The sequence below is a fragment of the Serinus canaria genome, chromosome 5 (assembly GCF_022539315.1).
Source record: "Serinus canaria isolate serCan28SL12 chromosome 5, serCan2020, whole genome shotgun sequence".
NCBI lineage: Eukaryota > Metazoa > Chordata > Aves > Passeriformes > Fringillidae > Serinus > Serinus canaria.
In genome coordinates, this window is record NC_066319.1 from 52,588,325 (window position 1) to 52,610,137 (window position 21,813).

Sequence of the window (21,813 nt, forward strand, 5' to 3'; positions counted from 1 at the left end):
TTGCCACCCTCCCTTTAGATATTTATATGCACTGATGAGGTCGTCTCTTCTTGAGGCTGGACAGGCCCCGTTCTTTTAGCCTTTTCTCATAAGGGAGATGCTCCAGGCTCCCATTCATTATCTGTTGTCCTCCACTGGACCTGCTCCAGGAGCTCCACATCCCTCTGGTACTGAGAAGCACAGAACTGGACACAAAACTCCACATTCCCCTCCCCTAGGCTGAGCAGAGGGGCAGGACCACCTCCCTCGATCTGCTGGCAATGCGCTCCTAGTGTAGATCTTCACCTCAGTCCTGCTTCCCAAGAGCAAGCACAGCAGGTCCCATGCCAGGACAATGCCGGGAAGGGCCTGTCACAGTCTATGCAGCGTGTCCCTTAGGGAACAGCTTGTCCTGGAGGAGTGGGAGGCCCCCGCTGGGCCATAATTATGAAGTCTGAAGCACCTCTGTGCTTTGCACGTTTCCTCCAGGTGCGGGAAGGACAGGGTGACTGGAATTCCAGAGCTGTGCTCAGGCATTGTTCTGTGGGGAGAGGGGGGGAAATGACCGCCCAGGCCTCCTGAGGCTCTGAAAGGAAGGCAGAGCTCAGACCTTTATCATGTGTGTTAAAATGCTTTAGTGGGATCACAGACTGCATTTACTTTCCCTGTGAGTGATTTACATAATCTGCAGGGGAATAGATTTGCTACGTATAAGCTTTGTCACACAGGGCGAACAGGACTGCTCAGATTTTACATGGGCGTTTTTTGCATTGAATATAGGACCGTACCTTATGTAAAAATACTGCATGTATGTCACCTCTTTCATTTAAAACTTTAAAAACCTCTTGAAAAATTTAGTGAGGAAAATCCCCTTCTTTCTTTAATTAAGGATTTTGAGGCTGATACATTAAGCAACCAGAGGCCATAGTATCCATATCTCTCTACATATTGCCTATATTTGTATTTACTTGGAAGGAACAGTTCTAAAGCAGCCAAATGCCTGCACTGGATCAGGTACTCAGTGTGGAGATGATAAATCTTTTTAGAGAAAGTAAGGGTCAACCCTATGTTTAGATTGGTTTTCATTATTTATCTGATTTAACAAATTACACGCAGATGTTTGCAGTTATTTCAGAGGAGAGGATTACAGGATGAAAGGGAAGTTCAACAGACACGTTCCTGTTCATCTTTTAAAATTTATCCAGTAGGAATAACATTAGTATTCGACATTGCCGTATACTTCTGGTCTGCATCTGTATGTCCTGCCTTTTTAAGGAAGGCTTTAATGAATTTTGGGGGTCGGTTTAGAGGAATTCGGCCCGCAGCTCCACGAGAACTGCGCGCGAAGGGAAGGCAGCCCGCCGCCGGGAGCGCTCCCGCCGGGGCGGGGCGGGGCGGTGCCGGCGGGGGCAGCGGGGTGTGCCCGGGCTGGGAAGGGCGGCGGCGGGAACCGCGTGCTGGGGCCGACATCCCCGCCATGCTGCGGAAACTCACCGAGGGCCAGAGCCGGGACTGGTTCACCGTCGGCGGGGCCGTCACCGCCGTCGAGCTCCTGGGCGAGGAGGCGCGGGTCGGCCGCCCTGGCGCTTCTCCCCGCCATGCCGCACAGGAACCACTGACGGCTGCGGGGTGAGTGCGGGGCGCCGGGCCGCTGCTCTCGATGGCCTCCCTCGCTTCTCTGTGCTGTGTGCCCCGGGCATTCACCAGAGCCAGGGCAGTCTCCTCTGGCTCCTCTCCTCTGGTGGGCCCAGGCTGTGAAGTTGTTGGATTCCAGCCTAACATTCCCGTTAGCATTTGTGGCTGATGCGTTTTTGTGCGCTTAATATTTAATGCTGTTTTCTGATTTGCTGCTTAGGTCTGTTGTCTCCGTTATCACTAGATGTGTTGCGTGTACGCTTTGCTTTCTCTGGAGTGCATTAGCGCTGGTGTGCAGCTGTACCTAGTCCAGTTGAAAAGCTGTAGGACTAAAAGACTCAGTTTATTCTGATTCAGGTGCATTAACTTAAAATTTGATCAGTGGCAAGTGATGAATGAGATTCACGAGTTCATTGCTGTCGTGACCGAAGGAAGCATGTGAGTTACCAGAGTAAAGCAAGTCAGAGGTGTATTGACGTATTGTTCCTTATGGGTTTTTCTCAGAAGGCAGAGTTTACAGGCAACGAGAAGTGTATGTGTGTTTGCATAGCAGCCAGGTACATTTGATTTTCCCTGGAGTCTGGATATTGAAATCCAAAAACTGCTTTCCCCTGGATGCTGCCTGGACTGTGGCAGTGCATACTTATCTTGGTGTTTAGACCAGGTGTGGTAGTGTATCTGTGGTTGCTGTAGAAAAGTGTTCTGTATGCACTTCCCTGTAGTATTTTTCAAGATGAGCTGAGCATACACTCCAGTGTGAGTGTTTTGGGTTTTATTTTTCCCTGTGTGATGCATAGCAATAGAAGTTGCTGTATTTCAGGAAAGTGTATTTATCTTAAAAGGTGTACATTGGCACCTGAGAAAGAATTAACTCTTTGTGTAACATCTTGTTGTCAGGTAGTCTGATATTTCAGCAGAGATTGTTCAGGCTATCCCTGTTTTTGTCTTTGCTTCAAGTAAAGGACAAATTCCTTTTTATCTTTCAGTGCTCTGAACTGCTGACCAAGAGCTACTGGGCTTTGTGCAAGTAGTTAAAATTTTCCAGAAGTGACCAGACAAAATTTAACAGTTCTTTTAAGTTATTTCTGTGAATGTGATGCCTCACCTCAGTATGAACAAGATGTTTGTGACTTTTCGGTCTCTGTTTAGGTGATAGTAATGTTTCTGTAGTTTTTATGAAGTTCTTGACTCTTTAACCCAACTGAGTACTAAGCTACAAGATCTGTGTTTTGTATCTCCTGTACACAGGAGGAATAAGCAAGATTGATCAAGCCTTGTGTGACTAGGCAGGCATATCTTTATTTTTGGTTGAACAGAAAGCTCTTTCCACACACAAGTCTTAAAAGTTAACCTGATTGTGAGTTTGACAGCTGTGTTAGTAGGGGGAAAAATTATTTTTACAGGTTTGGTTGTATAATTTTTTTTTCCTCATGTCTGAGTGGGATGGAAGCAATATTCATCTTAAATGACCATCGATATAAGCGTGGACAGAATTTCTTAAAAATAGCTATAAAACCTTTGAGCATAGATGATAGGTGCATGTCTGTCCTGCCACAAAATGGAAGGAATGTGTATGAGAAGCTGTGTTTGCTTAGGTGTGTTTTGTTTTCATGCATACTTCTGTTTCACAGCTCTGGGAGTGTGCTTACGTTTGGAGTGTTTTTGCAAAACTTGAAGTCTCTATAGACGTTTAGATTCAAACATTTCAAAGGAAATGCTTGTATTTTATTCACTGACTTCTTAAAACATTTGTGGAGCTGAAAACAAAAGAATTTCTCTTCATTTGTTGAGGCTGCTTATAGCATAATTCTCTATTTCCTTCTAAATTCTTTTTTTTTTGTTTCTTGGGAAAGTCAATACCAAAGTTATTCAGATTTTGGAAATGCCTATTAATGTTTACTTGAAGCTGGATATGCAATTTGTGATGGACACTTTTCTGTCTGCCTATCACTTTTGTCTAAATTTATATGTAAGAACCTGTGGGTTTAATACCAAATTGGTAAGAACAGGTGTGATGCTGCACACAAGTGTGTGTAACAATAGTTTACAGAAACGTTGCTGAGATTGTTTAATGGGATCTAAAAGCCTCATGTTTCCCTTGAAAAGAGATGGGGAATGTGTTTGCTTCTTTTACAGATGATGCCTCATTTTCCAAGGCTTTTAAGATTCTTTTGCTTCTGAACTACCTCTAGAATAGCAGTATTAGAAATGGAGGTTGTTGGGGAAAGGTAGTAGAAATAGAAACTGCATAAAATCTGACTGGAATTTCTGTCCTTAAACAGCTCATTGATTAAATTTTTAATTCCTTTTATTGTGTTTAACTAAAATAAATTTAGGCCCCTAAATTCTTCCTTGGTATCAACACAATTGTGTTCACATTAAGACAGTTAAAGGCTTGAATGTGTAAAAAGTGCTTATTATCTCTTTTATTTCCTGCATATCATAGCTGTACCTTTCACCAAGTTAGCACCTTTTTGAAGCTGAATTACTGGCTGGAAACATTGCATGCTGTTTCCTTTGCTTGATGCTTGTGCAGGTGGGAGACACTGCTGTCCTTTGGAATTACTGCCACTCAGCTTTCTGTCACCAGAGTGGTTTGTGGTGCCTGCCTGCCTATTGCAGAAATACCTGCTGGCTCAGTGTAAGGGGCAATGTAGTTTTGGAACACCTCATGCAAACTGTGTAGGGCATAAATATAAAATACTTAAAGAAGCAGTTGCTTGGACAGTGGTCTCCCACAGGGTAGTGGTGACTGGTTTTTCAGCAATCTTACTCCTGTCTGAGGTAACTGAATTCTAAAGACAAGCATAATTCTAGCAAATGCCTTTTATCAACTGGTGAGTTGAAGAACAGATTTTCTTGGCAGCATGTTGCGGTAAATCTAACAATTTTTTTAAAGTATATTGAACATTTTTAGTTTGGCTTCTTGCCCTTACCCCATTGCTTTTTCTATGCTTTTCTCTACTTTTTAACTAGAGAGAGTGTATATCAGTTTGGTCAGGAGGAAGTGCTTGTACTCCACAGTTACCCCACATTTCAGTATGTGAAAAAACATGGCCAAAGTGAGTGCTTAGAGGATGGCATTTTCTCAGCCTTTGGATAATTTTTTCCTGTACCTTCTGCAGTTCTCCGTTGCTTTCTCCTTCTCCCTTTCCCCCCAAATGTGGACACTAGAACTGGATGCAGTAATCTGATTAAAACAAGCATATAAAAATAGATGAGCCTTTCTGTGCATTTCCCTGGCACTGTATAGGGATTTAACACTGAATTTGCTATGATGCCTATATTTTTAAACTATTGTGCAGCAACTGCCTTTTAGAATATGGCATAGTTGATGGTTCCTCTTTCTGAACTTGGAAAAATGCATTTGCTCATGTTAAAATGAAATTGAAGTGAAGTTTGCAAAGTGTGGATAATGGGCAAGTTGTATCTGGGGTTATCTTGTTCTGTTTATTTGTTTTCCTTGCTGATTTTCGGGGATTGTTAAGGTAAGTGGATCTTCCATGTTACTGGCCTTCCATTTCCTAAAGTGAAAATTTGGAAGCTGCGTTTTTAGAGTTTTTCAGATAGAGAGGTGTGAGGGTACCATTTTAAGAAATAAATTTACATGAATTGCCTTTGCAGGAGTCTTGCACATTTGACCACTTCAAAGCCGTCTGAAACCAGCATTATGAATGTTAATTCTCAGAGTAATATTAATCCTGCCAATGCCTTTTAAATACTCAGTACCTGTTACCCTCCTTCCTGTAAGAAAGGTACTTCATATTTAATACTTTTGATAGTTTTATCACTGTGGAAACATCTTTCTTTGACTCTCCTGCTGCCCTCATGCAGGGATTAGATTAGAACTGCAGGAGAGGACTCTCCAGTTCCTTGTGCTGCATCAGTAGGACAGAGTAAGGTTGGAACAGTGTTTTTATTAATCCATAGACTGACAAGAAGAGGGCAAGAGTTTATAGCAGCTCTGTGTGTAGTTACAAGAAGTTTGCATGTCCTTGTGAAGCTTTGTGTATTTAGTTCATGGGAGGTGGAGGGGCTAGCTACTTTTGGTATTGAACTGCAGCTTTTATTCTTTTAAACCTGTTGGAAGTTTTTTGCTCTAGTCCTCCAGTTCTTTGTCCTTTACATGGATTAGGAATTCTCATTGTTTTATCTTCTGTGAATATTATGTTTTATTTTTCTACATGAAATGTTCTCTATATCATAAGCTTTTCAAAGACTTTTTAAACCCATTTTTAAAAAGATTTAAATGTATTTAGTAAATGATTATGCCATTTGTTCCTCCAATTTAGGTTGCATTATTAGTAAATTTTTTCTGGAATGGGGGATACAACTGTGGAGCATAGGATGCCTTAAAATTGTGTTACCAGCTTGATGGAATCTGATTGGCTTCTTCAGTATGTTTGAAGGAGGGACGAGAGGAAGCAGTTTTGTTTATGGAATAGTGTATTCTGTAAATTGGGCCATGTGAGTCTTGCCCATTTTTCCTGATCCGGCAGACAGATCAAAAGCAAGTACAGGGAAACAGACATTATATGAGACATGTAAAAACTTGTTACAGTGATGGGAGCACAATTGGAAATGTAGCCAACTGAGTTCTGGCGTATGTTTTCATTGATTTTCTGCTCTAATTGCCTGCTGTGACCGTGACTGCTATTTATGTGATTTATGTGATTAATCTTGTAAAACTTGGTGAACCCACAGTGATAGATCATGGTGGCTGAGAAACATTAGATTTTGTTATGTGTAAATTTAGAATGAACACCTTGTGTGTTGGAAATAATCTATTGACTCCTTGGCTATTCTAGAGAGGTACCATCTGATTTGATAAAAATGTTAAGGATTTAATGCAGAATTTGGGTTTCAGAACAAATGAAAAATGGCTGTTTAAAATTAAATAATTCAATAATTTTTTAAAAGCATTGAGAGCTAGATGTTAAGTACTGTTAAACATCTACTGGTTTTGTTTAGCTGTCCACCTTCACATACTTCAGCATGTGCAGAGTATAGTTTAGAAAAAAACATAGAAATAGTACATGCAGCTGAGTTCTGTCAGTGTTTTCATGCAATTGTTCTTGAAGTTAGGAAATAATTATTCAGCTCCAAAAAGTATTTACTAGTTTATTTAACTGCTGTTATGTTAAACCATGTCTTTTACACAGTATAAAGTTCTCATAGAGCCTAAAAGCTATGTGACAAACACAGAAGTTTTTGTCTAACGCTCTGTGGATTGATGCTGTTTCAAAATATGCAGAGCAGTCTTTTTTTGTTGTTTAAATACTTCTAGCTCTATATGGCTGAAAATTAAACTGCCCAGAGTTTTTTTCAGAAACATCTACATTTTTTATTAAAAGATGGCTTCAAACACAACGGCTCTAAGAAGCTATAAAGGTAAAAGGTGAGTAGATACCTAAGTTACCTGCATACTAGCTATTACAAAGGATTTTCATTTCTAAACTTGGAATAAAAAGGGGAGCATGTCACATTTCTTACTCTTGTGTGTCTGGATGGCAATTACAAGAAAGGAATGTGGATGGCTGCATAACTTTTTCAAAGTAACACAAAGCAACTTAACTTGATGGGTAGTAATAGGGTAGATTCCAGATTCTGTGAGAGAAGGTGGGAAACATGCTTTGTGTGTTTTTGTCGACATAACTTGAAACCGTGGGGATTTCATCTTTGTCCGACTTGTTGGAGCTGTCACCACGCAGACTGAAATGTTCAGGGCAATTTGTATTCCATGCATCTACCAGCTGCTCTGCTTGGTTTTCTCTCTCCATGGTGGTAAGAAAATCTTTTAAAACTTGCTTGAATATGTAGACTATTTCCCATGGTAAAACATCATTTTCTGCCAAAACTTCCCGAAATCTAGAAAAAAAAACCAAATTGAAATCTAATCATTTTCACTGAAAACTCTTCTCTTTCCTCTCTGGTCATTTGGGGGTGGGGGAGGAGGAAATGACTTGAGTTCTAGTGTCATTTTTTCCTTGCTGCCACATTTCCCCACTCACCTCCCCCAGAACATTGTAAGAGGAAAAGAGCTCTAACAATGCACTGGATGTGCTCCAGCTATTGTGGATTGAAAGCAGTTGTAATTGGGTAGGCATTTTTTTTCTTTTTTTTTTTTTTTTTCCTTTGGCCCATCTGGGTAACTTGATTTAAACTGACTTTGCCCTTAGGTGTATTCTGGGCTTTAAAAGGCAAATGTACTTGTTCTGTCGTTCCTAAGTCCCTAGAAAATGTACTTAAAATGCAGGCATAGGAGAATTTTTCTTCAGAAAATGCATGGAGGGATTTTTAATTTTTTTTTTTTTTTAATTTACACTGATTTTCAGGTTTTTAGAAGCTTTCTGATATTGTAGACAGTAAGGCTGGATTTTTGCGTAATGCATTAGTCATTTTATTTGATTTTTAGTTACTGGGTTGCTATTTAATAAATAGTAGGGATAAGTAAAAGGAAAAATGGGAAGTATTGAAAGGTCATACGAGATTTCCTTTGTTTGGATTAGACCAGGAAAATCCTGATTTAAAACTTCCTTCAAGTGCAACATATTAAAGTGAAGATGTAATTTCTAAAACAACTGTGAAAATGCTCTCCAGTTGCTGGTCATTGCCACTAAGGAAGAGCAGAGCCAAATACCAACTTTGATTAGGTAGAGAAACAGCTTTCTTGTGATAGAGAACTCAGAGTCAGGGGAATACGAAACAATTACCTGCTGAGAACAGTTCCTGTTTGGCAAGGCTGGATTTGAGAGCACAGAACTTCAAGCTGCCGTTGCTCAGTAGCTGGAATTGTTGCTTGAGGGTTTTGGTAGTTCTTGAGCCAGTTGTAATCCATGCCAGTTTTCTGGACTTTTTGTTCATTTTCGATCTCTTGCACTAATCTTTCACGCTCTTTCAGGTGCCATTTCAACTCCCTCAGCAGGGTTTTTGTAACTACTTCTGATCCAGGACATCTTGTGGATTTGTAGGAATCAGTTTTTGACCATTTCATCCAGCCAAAAAGTGGCATTTTTAAGCTGGGGAGAGGAAAAAAATTAATTTTGCTTGTCTGTCTAACTGGCTAGTTCTTTTTACCTGTAGACTTCTTTCTTAGCAACTGAATGTTTGAATGAAACTTTATTAGTGAATAGAATAGTTTGCTGTACAAAATCACCAGGCCATAATGAATTATGACAAGTCCTGTACCTTACAATATTTCCTGTCTCTCTTCTGAGTTAACATACTCTGTGGAATTTACAGCATTTGAAAGTACATATCTGTCACCTTGGAAATATTTCATATTTTATCCATAGTATACATGAGTTAAAAAACAAACAGGGAGGAAACCCCTAAACCCCATCACGCAAGCTAATAAAAACCTCTCAAACCTCATAAAAAACCCAACTAAATAAGAACACTCCATCCCAACAAAACACAAACCTCCATACCTCAAAAATTTGAACTTACACATATATTAAAAAAAAAAAAATTAATTAGTAGTTAAGTACTAAAACTCTGCTTGATCTGGTTTTATAACTTATGTATCAATTTTTGTTTTAAATATTTTAATTATTCACATAATTTGGAGACAGAAATCTGGTATAATAGACTTCTAATTTGCACTTTGTAACAAATTATGCACACACAAGCATGCAAATTAGAATAAAATAACATTAATTACCTTTGCAGTTGTCTGTGAACAGTGTTGTTCAGGTGAGTTTGCTTGAAGGTCTCTTATTCTAGCATATCCCGTTTGCAGGTTCTTAGTACTGCTGGAAGAAAACAAGGGTTTTTTTCTCTTTTTCCTATTTTCTTTTTTTTTTTTTTTCATTTACTCAAACTGTGCCCAGAAAAAATGACTTTTTGTACCAAATATGACAGTTTAAGTTTTTCTGCTTTTAAGGTTCTTTTTCATCCTCTGTACTGGAGAGAAGCAGTAATCCATTTAACCTAACATGGTCTCTGAAATACTTTCTCCCAAGTCCATTAAGATCTCCTACCTTTGAATTGAGTTCTGCCGATGGCAGCAATTTGAAAAAAGATGGTAACAGTTTCAAATGCTTGTTGCTAAATCCATCCAAATGTATTGTTGGTAGTGAGATGAATAATGATAGTCTGAAGCAACTACAGACGTGCTTGTAGCTAAAGTTAAGGCTGTCGTATGATGTGATGCTTGGCTGTGCATAGCTGTAGGTCACAGTTTAGAGCTGTATTTTTATGCCCGTAGAGTGCTAAAAATAACTATGTTGCTTTTATCATCAAACTAAACTTTCAGGCCATTGAGATGCTGGAAGACTTATCTCCCATTAGAGGGGGATCAGGCTGTTCTGCTGTCATTTTTAAACAGCTAAGAATAGTTTTTCTCTAGTAAAGATCATCTAAAGCTTTTGTTAAGTGAGTGTTGACAGAAAAGAGGTATTTGACAGTTGCTCCGGAATTTGTCGCTACATTAAATGTTTCTTCCAGCTGAATTTCATCAATCTCATGGTTTCTATACGTTTTCATTACTGTGCATAGCTGTTAGCATTTTTAATTAACATTTCAAATGTGTTTAAAGAAGCCAGACTGTAACACCTACAGTGTGCCATGAAAGACCCTGTAATCTAATTAAAGGAATAGAATGATAAGGAGATGCAAATTGAGGTCAAACTGATCTAAAAAGCCCAGAATCGTAAGTCTTACCATAGACATTGCTTCTCTCTCAAGTGGCTGTCAGCTGCCTGCTCCTTGTTTCCTTGATGAATATTTTGAGCATATCCATTTTTAAGGTTCATTCTCGGGGATGGCACTGTGCACACTAAAGGTCGCTGAAGGAGCCATTTTCCGTTCCAGTTCTCCGGTCTCTTCCTATTAATCTAAACAGTAGCCATGGTATAAGAAATGCTGCCTTTCTTCTTGCCCTTCTTCTAACCACTGTCTGTGCCCCTCTTAAGTATTTTTCATCCCTACTTTTCTCCCTCCACGGGTGTGTTGAACAGTTGGGGGAACAAAGGTTCTCTAAATTTGTTCTAGATGTCATACTACATAAAGGATGATGTGTATGGCTGTTATTAAAGCTGATATTACTTATATATTGGAAAAATTCAAATGTCAGTATTAATCCTCTTCAACTGGAAGGTTTTCACATTGCGTTGAATGTGGTACTATGAAAAAGGAAGGGAGCTAGGTTTATGATGACAGAACTGTCCTGACAGATTTTCAGATAAAATTAAAACGCTCCTTGCCACCTCCTTTACAGCACAGTTAACATGTCACCACTTTTTCCCACTGTATCAATCTGCAAGTAAACTGCTGTACCGTGTAAAACCATTATCATGTCTTTGCAAATTAGAGATGCATACTGGAAGGTGTGCAAAGTAATTAAATGAGAAACCTACAACTTTTCAGTCTAATCTTTGGTTGCATCATTGAAGGTTCAAGGCAGGATCCTGAGGATCATGTATATCTTTCCATTGGTAGGAAAGTGTTGAAGCTGAAAATTTCTATTGCTTCAGGTGTTCAGTTCAGGTGTATGAAGAGATAGATGACTGCTGATGTGGGGCTGGCTCTGGAAACTGGACCTCAGAAGTAGAGCAGTAGTTTATGCAGTTTCTAGCTCATGGTTAAACCTGGAAACTTTGTTAAGAGTCAAAATTCTACCCAGCTGTCTCTAAATGTACTCCTGGATCTAAAGTGCTGTGTCACCGTGAAAATTTTGGCTTGACTTCAGCTGATAGTGGGTTTGTTCCCTGAAGGCACTTGTGAAGTTTGTCTTTATTAGTAACTTAGTTAATTATGTCTCAGTGGTCAACTCTGTGCATCCTCAGTCAGAACAAGGAGCATTCTCTGGTGTGTGTGGCAGAACAGCTCCTGTAGTAAGGTGCTGCCTCTATTCTGTTGCTTTCTTTTACTCTGAATATCAATTATACACGGTTCTATGTACTTCTGGATTTTCCAAGGGGTATTTAGGGAGTCTGTTATTAGTTCTTATTTGTCTGAAAGGATTGTCAGTGTGGGGTTAGCACCTGTCATGTTAAAAGAATTCCTCCTAAGGTAACGTTTGCACCGACGGTGAGTGATATGTTCTGGGTATGGTTTGTTTTGAAGAGCTGCAACCAAACCCAGCATTCTTGGAAGAACCCTCATTTCTGGAGTGGTTTTGTTCTGCCATGTGGGTGGCTTGGTGTGAAGGAGTGGAAGTATGGTTCATGGTTCTATTAACCTGAAAATATCTGGTACTCTAAATTTCATCTGTTTGGGGAATTCCTCTTTTGTCTCCTCCTGGGTGGGAGAACTTGAAAATTAAGATGTACCTTAGAAGTATTGCTTTTAAATTTTTTTTTTTTTTTTTGACAAAGCCAGTTTGAGTAGAAGTTGATGCTGATGAGCAGTTTGTTCAAAACCAGCTCCATTTAACCAAATATTACACTGATGTGAGCATCCAGGCATGATAAATGGTGAGAATGGCTGGAGGAGAAGCTTCTTATTCTTTTCTTTGGAAAATTTTATGGCATCTGTACTATGTGAGAGGCTGTTGACTATAGTTGTTGAAAGAAGCAAGAAGAACAGCTCTCTTTATGAATGAGGCTCAATGTGACATTGAGAAATTCTTAGCTGGCCAAAAGTGCTGATAGCAGATCATGATCATTGCTACCTAGCTAACCTTTCAACAGGTTGGGGTAGTGTTGCATGTTCATAATTCTTCCCAATATCTGTTGATGATAATCATATGCTGTGGTTTGCTGGCATAGATTTTGTGTCAAGCTTACCTGCTATTCCTCCTCAGGGGAATAGGGAATGAGGAGTGCAACAGAAAAGCTTAAAAAGTGGAGCAAGAGAGAAGGAAAACAACAAAGTGATGCAGAGGCAGCCCCACATCAGCTCTCATGGGCAGACCAATGCCCAGCCAAGTCTGAGCAACAGATGGCAAGCTGAACTGAAACCCCACTCTTCTCCCTTTTTGTTGCTGAGTATGACACTTAAGTGACATCTCTCTGGTCTGTGTTGCCTTCCTAGATGTGCCCCCTCCCAAACCTTGTGCACCCACCAGCCTATTTATGGGGAGCAGGGGGGGATGTAGTGTGAGAAACACAAAGATCCTGGATGCTGTGCAGTTCTGCAGTAGCTAAAACGTATTTTCAGAAGTACTGATTTGGTCACAATTCTAAAACAGCATCATAGTGCTGCTCTGAAGAAAATAACCCAATCCCAGCCAGGTCCAGAACAGTTACAAAGAAAAGTTACCAATGCTTTCATCATCTGGGCTGAGAGAGAGTTAAAAAATAATTTATCCACAGCTAGCCGGTTGGATGGTTTCCTTTCATTTATAAGTGCAGTGCTACTCTATGGGTTTAATCAACTTTGTAGTGTATTATTCTTTTGATTTGACAGAACAACTTACTCTGGATGTTTTGGGCAGCAGACAGATGGTGAGTCTACGTCTTCTGACCCCTTGAGACAACATTTGACTACTGCTTTTGTTTTTTTAACAATTCTGAGCAAAATTTGCCATGAGCCTACACAAGAAGCCTCTTGCCTAAGACTCCTTGTTTCGTCTTTTGCTTTGATAGTGAACAACAGAATAATTTTCTTTTAGCAGTGTTAACTGACAGAAGTTTCTGTAAGCTATCATTACATCCTGGTGTTGAGGTGAATAAAACTAGGAAATATTTGAAGCTGGTTTCTTCCACTTGGACTGTCTGTAGCATTAATGTCTCTGGTGCTGATGACACATCACTAACAGGCAGGGGAGTTACAGGCATCAATTTGAAATTGAGGCAGTCCTGCTTTTAATACTAATCTTCAAGAGCATTCTTCTAAATTCAGAGCAGTCTCTTACTTGCATTTTATTTTTCTCAGAGATTTGTTTAATCTGGATTTTACCAAGTTGCTAACCAAATGCAGGAAGAGAAGCTCATCAGCAGCTCATCTCCTAGAAGAGTCCAGTTCTTTGAAGCCCAGCCCACTGACATAAAATCCCAGGGCAGAAGACAGTAAATTGGAGGATTTGGGCTGTTTTATCCTGGCATTTATGCTTTTTATATTTCTTGGATTTTAACTGTGGATAAGGGGCAGAGCTATTAGTTTGACATATGTGAAATATTTCTGACTTTTTGAGTTTCCATTGTCTATCCAAATCCAAATATTAGCATTTTGAGTTTTTCAGCATTTTACAAAGTTATTTTAATGCCCTTCCTCCCTCTTTCCCCCCCTTCCCCAGCTACTTAAGGTTTTAAAACAGGCAGTCTGAATTACACCTGAAGAAGAGCTGTGCAAGCCTTTTAAAATGCTTAAATATGAAGACTTTATCACTAAATCTAGCAAATGACATTTTAGTACAGCTCTCCTACTGGGGAACAAAGCATGCACCTAACTGATTCTTAAATTCTTGTAATAATACATAGTGACTTTGTGAAATCTGTATTTTAGTTTTTAATATGTTACATTTATTCTGAGTTCTATTAATAGTCTGTTCTCGCAGCTGAAACATGGCTTTTGAATGAAAGGACATGATTTCATTGAAGTTAGTGTGTTTCTGCAGGTAGAACCAACCTTTTGTATAGAAAGCCAGCTTCCAGTTGAAAGTAATTTTTAGTATGTCCTTCAGTAAACCCAGTGGAAGGTTATTTACTGTCATGGCAAATGTTCAGTTATGTAAAGTGTCACATTACTTTAGTTTCAGAAGAGATGCTTTGAAACAGTCTACTGAATATATCTTACTAAAATTGTACAGCAAAATACTGCTCTGTATGTTATGAGGCTAAGTGTTTTTTTCAAGTGATTGCTTCCCTCCCCAAAATCTGTAAATAGGTGAATAGTTTGTGTGCGTGACAGAAGCCATGACTTGGGGCAGTCCTTCTCTTGTGATCTGTGAAATGGGTGGCACTAGCTTTATGTTCAGCTTCTAGTTCCATGTGCACAGGATTTCTTTGTGTTAAATGAGGCAGAACATAAATAAGCAAAAAGTACATCTATAAGAATTTTTTAAAAACTCAGTCCCAGGAGACTTTGATGTTTAATTTTTGTCTCTAAGATGGACATGTTCTAGAAGTTACATGGCCTTGAATAGAAGCTTCTACCTCAAAATTAGGTGGTCAGTAGAATGTTTTTTGAAGTTGGATAAGCAAGCATCTTAACCCTTGGAATTTCATTGCATGCTTGGATATTTTCTTTATACAGTCAGGTATGCTGCATAAGCAATTAAAAAAAAAAATTCAGGGAATAAGACTACATGTGTCTGCTAGTTTAATAAAGCCTTTTTTAAGAATTTCTTCTGAAGTGTTAACTATGTTCAGTGTAAACACTGGGATTGCATTTCATGTATGACATTGGAAAGGGCCAAACAAATTACCTGCCAGAGTTACAGTAAGATTGGGCAATTGATTCTATTTTTCGCAGCTAAGTGTATGCAGAAATGCTTTAGTTCTTATTTCAAGTGCTCAAATAAAAATATTTACTCGGTATTCTTTGTTATGATGATGTGTTGACTTACTAGAGGTCATTCTATAGCTTGAAGAAACACATTTCTCTATCTCAGTTTGTGTAAAGAAAGGCATCCTCAGTATATTTTAAAGCATTTACAATTGAAAGTGTCAACAATTTTTGCTGTTAAATTGTGTTTCCCTTCTGTTAATTCCCCTGAAGTGGCAGCTGTATTTGATTTTATGTTTAAAATGCCTTGTTTCAATCAATTGCTCAAAATTAGTCTGACTGGGCATATGTACCAAGACAACCCACATTTCAGAAAAATGTTACAGTAGTTAAACCACATAATACAGAATGAAGAAAGAATCCTGTTAACTCACAAGACAGTGTTAATTCTTTTCCAAGAAGAGGCAGGTACCTCTTTGTTTTGATGGAAGGGGTCCTGCTGGCCACTGCTTGTCAGGCTCAAAGTCCTCTCTGCTGCTTTTGAGAGTGTTTCTGAAAATAGGAAATAGGTAATAGGTAGGTCTTGAAATGTACAGACCTACATGGGTAAATCTGAAGATGTAGCAGGGGTTACTTGTTGAGTGAAGTCAGTGATTGATTGTGTTCTCAGTGCTTTATAATTCTGTCTGCCTTCTTCCACTTGGGGTGAAGAGAATGTCACACGTTTGCAGGTTCTGCCACAGAAATCTGGCTGCTTTTGAGGATGAAATATGCTATGCCCTTGATATGAATAAGATCAAGTTCACCTACTTTTTAAAATGAGGGCCAAGGAAGAAAATCCAGAATATTTAAAATCTGTTACATTTCCTTCAGCTGGTGACTTCAAATTTCAGTGATTGTGTTAGTCACAAAAAAGGTTTTTACTGCTTCTTAACTTGGTGGAGTTTTGACTGGTTTGCAGTTGAAAAGGCTGGACTCTGGAAATCCAGAGGAATATATATTATAACATGGCAGGTGTACTGAAGGTGGGTTTTGACTGTCAGGAGGAATAGAAATGGGGAAGAAATAACTGGTTTATGGGACAGACAGATGATTCATAAGTAGAATCCAGAAAAGTCCCTTTTGTTTGCATTCCTGTTTTCTAGCCTGGAATGGATTTGAATTTCTGAATCTTGTTTTTCTTCTGCTGTCGGCCAATTTTGCTGAAAATCATTAGATTTCCACCTAAGGGAAATTTCTTTCTGTTTATCCAAGTATACAGGATACCTCTCACTCATGGTGTATTAATAATTATTTGGAAGGTTTATATAGTTTTGGTGATTTAAGAGAGCTCCAGGCGGCTTTATGGTAATTTTTTTCCATTTTTGCTTAAACCCCCCCATTATTCTGTAAGCTTTTAATTTTATTAATGTAGAAAAGTACATCATTAAAACATCAATAAATGGTATAGAGAAGCTTATTTGCTCATTTCATATTCCCATATGTAATTTTCCAATTGCATATGATTTTCCTCCAGACTGGAGCCTGATTTGGTATGTCAAGTGCACAATGTTTATTCCTAATGACTGGCTATTAAATATCTTGTTTATTCATTGTGTAGCCTGAGGTTCATTTACTACGTGCTGTTTTCTGAAGACAGAAAACCTAATTCTTGAAATAAAATATTCAGCTGTCCAAACAAAAAAAAATTTCATCTTTTCTTGGCAAATGACTGAGGTCACACTGTCCTCATTTTCCTCAAGCTGTACAGGCAAAGGTTAAAAGCTCACACACACACATATATATGCATAAACATTTCTGGGAGCCTGTTTTGAAATGCTTAAGACTCTTAAAATTCCAAGAGATATAATTAATAAGTTTATTTGTTTATTTATTGAAGTTTTAATGTTCCTTATCTGTTTCTTAACTGATTTTCAGCTACTTCTTAGATACTGATGCCTCTGCAAGGTTTAACTGCAGGCAAGGAGCACAGTCCTGCCTTTCCCAGCCTTAGCCCCTCAGTGGGAGTTTGCTGTTGGTGATTTGCTTGCTGTTGCTCCAGGCTCTGACAGTCAAGCAATACCTGCTCCTCTGTGACAGCCCTGACTGCTTGCCCTGGATGGCTTTTCTCCTCATGGAGAACCTAAGGACAAGTTGCATTTACTACAAAACCAGGTTTTGTTTTCAGAATATGTGTGTCCAGTGTATTCAGTGAGGCTGCAGGTTTATGGAAGTGAAAAAATAATTGGTTATCTCAGTAAAAATCTGTATAGTTTGTGCATACAAAAATCTGTGTAGTTTGTGCATACAAATGCTGACCAAGTGAGATTGTGCACCCAAACTTCATTATGCTATTTTCAGCTACTGAATGCTTGACTTCGTTAAGATCATTGAGTTTTGTTTTGGGTTTATTTGTGTTTAGTATACACTCAGTGGGATAACCTGCATTGCAAGCAGTCAGACATCCTGTGTATGAATTTTTCTACATATTTTTGCAGGTCCAGAGGAGTGTTGGAGAAGGGTTTGAGTGATAAAGTTGGGTGTAGGCAGCTGTTGCTCATGTAGGCATTGTGCAGATGGGTGCACTCCTGCTAAACCTTGCATTAAGAAGTGCTTGAGGTCTTGGGGAAATTGCTGCAGCTCTATGCCTAAAATATTGTTAAAATCGGATCAGGAGCTATGTCCTAGTTCGATTGCAACAGTAGGTGATAAATACTTGGTGTTCTGTTCTGAACTGGGCTGAGTGAACTGTCTGCAGCAGAGCCAGGCTGGCACAGAGTTTGCCTTGGCAGAGAAGGTGAGTGCTCAGTGGCATCAAAGTATTGGGAATTTCCCTCTGTTGAGGGCTGTGTGATGTAGTGCCATGTTAAAAATCTCATGTAGTTCTCAGTGTCACTGTTTCTGGGGTCAGCATTGTCTAGTTTTTGGGTCAAGAAATAAACACTTCCACAACACTGTCCTTTCATAAAACTTAGATTTGCTGTGCTTTCATGAATTGTTGCATAGGTAAGGCTTGCACAGGGCCCAGAGTTGATGTGCAAAACTGTAGTTTCTATTTTATTTTTAAAAAATTACTTTTGATGTTTTCAAAGCTTTTCTATGTTTAAGTTCACCTGTTAATAATTTAATAACCATGTAATTTATGTTTACATGTTACTTACTTTATTCTGCAGTGAATTTCATATGAATTTCTTCACACTGTTTATGTAGAAGAGACTTCTAAAAATCTCATTTCATTACATTTATATCATGATTAATGTTTTTTGTTTGTAATAGATTTCCATAAAATTCAATGATCAGGTGATTGTGTTAATTTTTTTCCCTGACTACCATAATTTCCTGGCTTATAGTCTTAAAAGCAGTGAGATGTTTGTGTTTCCTCCTGTCCACTTCCCCTGTCTCCAGGGAATCATGCAAGAATTACATGTATTTTCCTGATTGTGTCAATAATTGAAGAAACAGAGTTATTTAATCTTTGTTCAGAAGAAATTGTAGTGTTTCATTAGAAGAGAAATTCCTAGGTATTGAAGCCTTACAGGATGAAATTTTGGGAGCTCAGTCTTTTTGGTTCTAAACAAAAAGATGGAATGTGGCATTTTCTTCAGGGTAGTACCTAAATGCATAGACTAATTTTTTTTTTCTGAAGTTTGTTCATTGAGGTAGTTCCTGCATGACATGGAGAACTTCTTGTATAATGCAGTTATTTCCAGAGATCCCAAAGACTTGTATTATGAAGCATTTATTGATTTATCATTTCTTTCCTCTTCAGACTGCCTATCTCAGAGAACATTGGAACTGAATATGCTAAAAAATGCAGACAAGCAGAGGAACAAGAGCTGAATGTAGCTGGAAATTATCAGCTTGTCTATAAACCAGGTAAAAAAAAAAAGAAATAAAATTATTTCATTCCTATTATAAACTCAGATATACCTGTCCTTTTTCTCCCTGTTGTCTTTATGCTCTCTCCCTCTCTAAATTGAATGTACTTGTTTGTTTATTGATTTATGTGCATAAGTTTGTTATAGATAAAGCATGGTATTGAAAAGTCAACTTATTTTCTGGAAACTACAATGTATAATGCTGTTGCATAGGTAAGTGTTCATACATCTGGCTTGTTGTATTGATAAATGTAGATATAGGATTAAAATGAATCTGCAAGGACAAGATGCCATTCATTAGATTCATGCCTTTGTTCTGTTTTCCCATTTTCTATTCATATTTCTCTGTGTACTTGATTGTTGCTTTGAGCTGCCTTTAGAGAGAATTTTGATTGCTCTTCTTTCCTAGGAGCCCTGGTAAAAGCTTTGTGAGGCTGACTCACTTGTCAGGGCAGCTCAGCTTCAAACTCTTACTGTGCCTCTTAATTTCCAGATTTGTTAATGTAGCTGATTTCCTGAGAAAAGGACATTTATGTTTTTTCTGTTCTGAGTGTCATTCTCTTAATACTTTCTGTATACCTTTGCTGGCATACCAAAATATGACAAATCAAGAAATTTTCTAGAGATTACTGTCTTTCAGTGCATCTGCAAATTCTCTGGCCTCTGGAACTCAGGCTGGTGAAGCCACTTGTGGGATTTGTCATCAGCTGAGACACAGTAGGGGCACTTGGCCAGTTCACCATGTGCAGTGCACCTTGTCTTCTGTCCTAACCACAAAATACTCTCTTGTTCCCTTGATGTTACATAAAATTTGTGGGAGAGGAAGTATTAAAAGGTGGAAGGAAATGAGGGAATAAAGAGACTGGAAGGAACTTCCACTGTTGTCATTCAGGAATGACATTTCCCTAGTTCTTCATGTGCTTTACTAGCAAAGGAGAGACAGTAACAGGTTGAGTAATATTAAATTCTGTAGGTGTTTCTTTAATAATACAGTGATAATGATTAATGCAAGGAAGTACCATAGCTCATTCAGTGCCTTCTGCCTACTAAATCAGAGTCTTGTATAAAATAGACTAGCAATTTTAACAGCACTAGTGGCCTGCATGGCTTTGAGTGGGACTGATGCTAGCAGTGTTCTTTCTGTAAAAGAAACAGCATTATAACTTAGGCTTTTTAGGAAATATTTCTGTGTAGTCATCCTGGCGCTTTATTTTATAAACATCCATTTTCTCTTGGTCTACCCTAAAATATTTGTCCTTGAAATTTTACCTTCTGGTATTTATTCTCGCCTTCCAGTTGTAACTTATTGAAACAGCAACAGGTTGGCAAACAACCATAAACATTACTAAAGTATTGACATATTACATAATCTCTTTTTATTAATGCATTAGATATTTTCCTCAGTTTCTTGCCTCCCCCCCTTCCCCCGTTCTGTTCTTTGTCTGTCTCATTGTCTGGAGTCTCAGTTGCTTCAGGAGCTGTTCTGTGCAGTGTTGATGGCTGCCTGCTCTCATCAGTGCTCTGCTGCCAGCAGTGTGTGATCCCATGGCAGACTCCAAGCAAACTGGATAGTGACAGGACTGGAACATTCCTAAGGCATTCTGAGGCTGAGCTGCCAAATCCCACCTAGATGTAGAATAACATAAAGGCTTCAGAAAATTCTGCTTCTTACTGCCTTTAACTTTGACTTACAGACAGACTCAGAAATACTGTGTTAGGATAGTAGAATAAAAAAGCTCAGTAAGTAAGCATGAGAATTGTACTGTTAATTTTATAGCTGATAAATGTGTATGTTGTTCTACATTTCAGACTGCTTTAATGTAGTATGCTCCTCATTCAGATTTTAAGAGCTTTGAGATGTATTTGTAGCTATCAGCTACATTGATCTGCAAGTTTGTTTTCCTCAAGAACATGGGAACTGTCATAAATGATCAAGGACTTATCTAGACCAGGACCTGTGAGTTGAGCTGTGTTGAATACAAATGTGTCAAGAAATAACCTTCACAACATGGAAATGAGAAACTGATTTTTTTCTGAAGGTTTTGAATTGGTACCCCTTTTGTAGCTTCTTTCTCTCAGTGTTGCTGTTCTGACTATAGGCAATATTTTCTGTGCACATTGATAGCCTGTTTTAAATCTTGCAGTTACTGAAAGTGCTTGTGTTTGTACTGCTTGTGCCTTGTTATTTGATGAAGTTCTGTTGAGTTCAAATCTTGTGCTTTTGAATTTCTTTGAAAGAGCATATGCTTTTATGCTGAGAGGACAAACAGAAATGCCTGTTCTGGTTCTCTCTTGGGGAAACAGATCATCAGGGAACTGCATTTAGAGTTATGGCTTCTGCAGAGCATTGTAGAAATGATACTGCTGTGCAAAGGAAGTTGAAGTGATTAAATAAAAGCAGAAGAAAATTATTTTTCATAACTGTAACCCAAAAGGAGTAGAGCATTAGCAGTTCTTCCCTGTCCTACCAGGTTTGTTTCACATTTGGTGCTGGCTCTTCCAGGCTTCACACACTTTGGATTCATTGAGGTCATGGGGTGTTGTGCAGAGGGAAACCAGGCAGAGCTGGGTGTATAGGATGCTTACCACTTTACTCATCTTGTAGAAAATATTTTTTTCCCAAATTTGGTTATTCTGATCTGTACAGACTAGAGCTTTGCACTTCTGAAAGCTTATAAAATCTTTATTTTCATGAAAAAAATCTTCATTTTCATGAAGCTTAGTGGATGGCAGCTTTTTTTTTCTTTATCCTCCTGTGTCTGCATGATTTTCATGCCTATAACTGTAAATGGATATCTTTTGGAAGTCTTCAGGTCCCACCTGGAGACCCGAAATAATTTCTTTCAGAGAAGAAGAAATTTAAATGTTGTTTCTGATATATAAGAAGCTGAATTTTAGGTACCTTACATATTGTGAATTCAGAACATATGTATGCCAGGAAAATTAGTCATAGCACAGATCCTCACCCAAAACTTTTTGTATATAAGATTCATGCAAGTTGAAGAAGATT

General features: G+C 38.6%; 2 protein-coding genes across 2 annotated transcripts in view; one reads left to right on the forward strand and one right to left on the reverse strand.

Annotated features, from left to right (window-relative positions):
• The first annotated feature begins 1,456 nt into the window (after positions 1–1,456).
• TDRD9 (tudor domain containing 9) overlaps positions 1,457–21,813 on the forward strand; it is a 67,246-nt gene continuing 46,889 nt past the window's right edge. The window contains exons 1-3 of the mRNA XM_050974928.1: positions 1,457–1,608; positions 1,972–2,052; positions 18,695–18,801. Coding sequence (XP_050830885.1) covers positions 1,457–1,608; positions 1,972–2,052; positions 18,695–18,801 — 340 coding nt within the window. The remainder of the gene's footprint in view (positions 1,609–1,971; positions 2,053–18,694; positions 18,802–21,813) is intronic.
• On the reverse strand, positions 7,185–8,626 carry RD3L (RD3 like). The gene is made up of 2 exons (XM_018907176.2): positions 8,328–8,626; positions 7,185–7,482 (listed from the first exon to the last, which is right to left on the reverse strand). The coding sequence occupies exons 1-2, from the start codon at positions 8,624–8,626 to the stop codon at positions 7,185–7,187; spliced, it is 597 nt and encodes a 198-aa protein (XP_018762721.1).